This window comes from Bison bison, unplaced genomic scaffold, assembly GCF_000754665.1.
Source record: "Bison bison bison isolate TAMUID 2011002044 unplaced genomic scaffold, Bison_UMD1.0 scf7180017864224, whole genome shotgun sequence".
NCBI classification, from domain to species: Eukaryota; Metazoa; Chordata; class Mammalia; order Artiodactyla; family Bovidae; genus Bison; species Bison bison.
In genome coordinates, this window is record NW_011494796.1 from 790,297 (window position 1) to 793,402 (window position 3,106).

The following is a 3,106-nucleotide window of genomic DNA, read 5'->3' on the forward strand; positions in this document are numbered from 1 at the left end:
TTTGGAATTACGTCCATAAAAAATTTAAGTTTACACAGTATTTCCCAAACCCCAAAGAATCTTTCCTAGAGACACGTTCACATGCAGTCTGAGGAGTCTGCTCCCTGCATGGAGCTCATGCTCCATGTGAGCTCCATGTGCTCCATATGTGACCGTGGGCACAACACTGTTCAGTCACGTTGGAGTTTCTCTTACTTATTCGGTAACTGCAACAACACCTGGGTCAGTCAAGTAGGGTCTAGCCTAGAAACCAGATGCCTCTTCAGCACAGTGCTCCAGAGGAGCTGAGGAAGGTGGAGGAAGGGCCCCATGGGATGCGGATGCTGCTGACAGCTGAGCGCCAGCAGGAAGCTACCCCATCCAAGGCTGGCAGCATAAGCCTGTGGTCTCTCAGTGGCAGAGCCCGTTTGCTTGAGACCCACTGGGCCCCTGGGGCTTCCCCAGGTGAGTGAGGTGTGAGAAGAGCCTGGAGGGGTCCCACTGCTGCCAAACATGCTGCCGCCGCCACAGAAGCAAGAGGTCCTTGTTCTCCCTTTGTCACCCCCAGCGGCTTCACCAGCAGAACCTGCTGGCAGGGCTGGACTGAGGAAGGGGCCTGGGAGAGTCGGGGGCGACGTCAGGAGACAGGCCTACGGCGTGCATCTCACCCAAGAACCTTCACGTGTGTCCACTTAGAGTTGTTTGGCTGTACACGCTCAGCCATGCTTAGGTGCACCCTCCCTCTGGGTCCACCTGGAGGACTGCTTGGCTCAAAGAGGCGCCTTTCACACATGAAACGCTCCTCTCTTTGGAGAAAATCTTGATGTTAACCCAAACAAAATCCAACTTGGGTGTTGTTATGTTTCCACCACCTTTAGTAACTTACCACTGATTCTCAACCACTTTCTGAACGCTGGTGTTTTAACAACCTTTGTTAGCATCACGAATGTTTCCTGTGTGCCAAACCCTACTCTGAGACCTTTCCCTAAATCCCAGCATCGCCCCCACACCCCAGAAGGGGAGTCTGAGACACAGGAGGGTACTGGCTTATAGTGATGGTTCAAGTCCAGGCAGCTCCTCCCTGGGCCCCAGCCTGTCCTCTGCACACTGAGGCTCTGGTCAGCACGGAGGCAGCCAGCACCCCCACTTTAAGCCCCGCCTGGACTCTCTGTCCCTGTCTCACCCCAGGCTTGGTAGCCATCTCTGGCTGGCTGTCCTCTTCCTCTTGACCACAATCCTGGCGTCTGCCCACCACAGTCTGGGGATGTCCCCACAGAGCTGTGGGGCTGGTGTGCCCCGTCTGAAGCCCTCAGTGCACCCCCAAAAGCTGAGAGTGGTGCGCAGTGACCCAGGCTCCCTCTCAGGAAGACAGACACCGCATCCAGGCCCAGGCCTCTGTGGGCTTCCAGGACGGAAGCTCCCGAACTTGCCTTTTGTCGTGGCTGATCCGGGGACGTGACCACCACTGTGTTGCAGATGGTGAGCGCAATGAAGAAGTCGAAAATGTCAGACAGCTCGGGCGAGAGGTGGTCCAGCGGGTGCTCCTGATGCCTCGCGGAGGCCAGGCACCTGCCGCACTCGTGCACCTTCTCCAGCAGCTTGGGGTCGGGCGTTACGTCCTTCTCCTGAGGAGGACACAGAGGCCGGGGGTCAGTCTGATCCAGGGACTGGCCCACTGCTCTTTTGGAGCTTGACTATTTAGGGCACCTCGATTTTACCAGAAGCTGTAAACAGACCTGCACCTCACACATACCCATCACTTTATAATGACAAATTATATATCATCTTAGTTGTGTAAGAATATACAGTCTACAAATAAACTGAAATGCATATATTTTTATATATAAGAAGATATATATGTTGTCTACAAAAATACCTCCAAGAATATATATTACAAAGTAACATATCTTACTCAGAAATATTTGGAGAAATAAGAGAATCATAGGGAAAATGTAGCAGGTCTCTATTACACCACCTCATAGTAATATATACTTTTTGAAAAACATGCTTCTCTGCTTTTCCTTTGTCCTTTTTTTCTATAGATTTACGTTTTAATCAAAATACTTTATATGTAAATAGCAGTTTCCATTTCTACAAAAACATTATATCGCCTCAACTTTACCAGGCCTTTAACAGCCTTTTGAAAACATATTTTTTAACAGCTTCAAAACAGACATAATTTACTTGACCATTCCTTTATCACTGGGTATATTTGTTCACTGTTTTATTGATGTAAATGACACACTGATAAGCTTCTATGCACAGAAATTATTCACTAAATCAGTAACTACCTAGGTCAAAGAGTTGTTGTTTAGGTGCCAAGTCGTGTCTGACTTTTTGGGAACATTTCATATATTTCTGACCCATACTGCCTCCAAAATTGGTATCAGCAAAGGCTGGGAGAGATTTCCATCATAGTCTCCCTCCTGCCTGGGGTGAGAGCTCCGTGTCACATACCCCATGCAAACCCACCCACCAGCAACCACAAGTCTACCACGAGTCTAGGTGACCTCTGTGGCACCTTGTGTACAGGTTTCCAAGAAGATAAAAGAGTAAGGCCACCATACATGAGCAGAACGGATTCTCCCTCACTGAAAGGATCTTTCAGAGGTTGTCACATGCACTTCTGGAAATTTCCCTACCAGAGAATGGTCCATAAATGTTTGGGTGGCTGACAAGGCAAGGGATGGATTTGGGCTCATCTAATTCAAACTCTATTTCTTAAACTTGGGTTTTTTCAGAACTGTCATCTTGCCCTGCTGTTGTATTCACCTCATAGGGCAGGACTTCCTTTGTGTCCCCCATCCTAGTGGTCACTCGCGGTTCCCAGCCTGAGAAGTCTGCTGTGTCAGTGCTTCAGGAAAGATTCCATGGAGTGGGGAGAAGACACTGGCCAGAAAAACACTCCCTGACTGAACAGAGGAAACCCCACACTCAAGAGCAGACACCGTCGCTGATGAGGGGCGGTCACAGGAGGGCAGGAGGACTCACCATAGGGCTGCTAAAGGCCGTGAGCTCGGTCAGCATGCTGACGCGCCGGGCCTCCGCGCGGCTGCCCGTGCGCCGGTGCGCCCTGCTGCTCTGGCTCTGGTGGGCAGCTCGGGCGCTCGGGTGGCCCCCGGTGCCC

At 50.8% G+C, this 3,106-nt stretch overlaps 1 protein-coding gene across 1 annotated transcript in view; it reads right to left on the reverse strand.

Moving 5' to 3' along the window:
• ATP10A (ATPase, class V, type 10A) overlaps nt 1-3,106 on the reverse strand; it is a gene marked incomplete at its 5' end in the record, with an annotated part of 181,888 nt that overhangs the window by 39,279 nt on the left and 139,503 nt on the right. Inside the window, 2 exons of the mRNA XM_010845848.1 lie at nt 1,410-1,604; nt 2,971-3,106. The exon at nt 2,971-3,106 is cut by the window's right edge and continues 12 nt beyond it. Of these exons, the coding sequence (XP_010844150.1) occupies nt 1,410-1,604; nt 2,971-3,106 (331 nt within the window). The remainder of the gene's footprint in view (nt 1-1,409; nt 1,605-2,970) is intronic.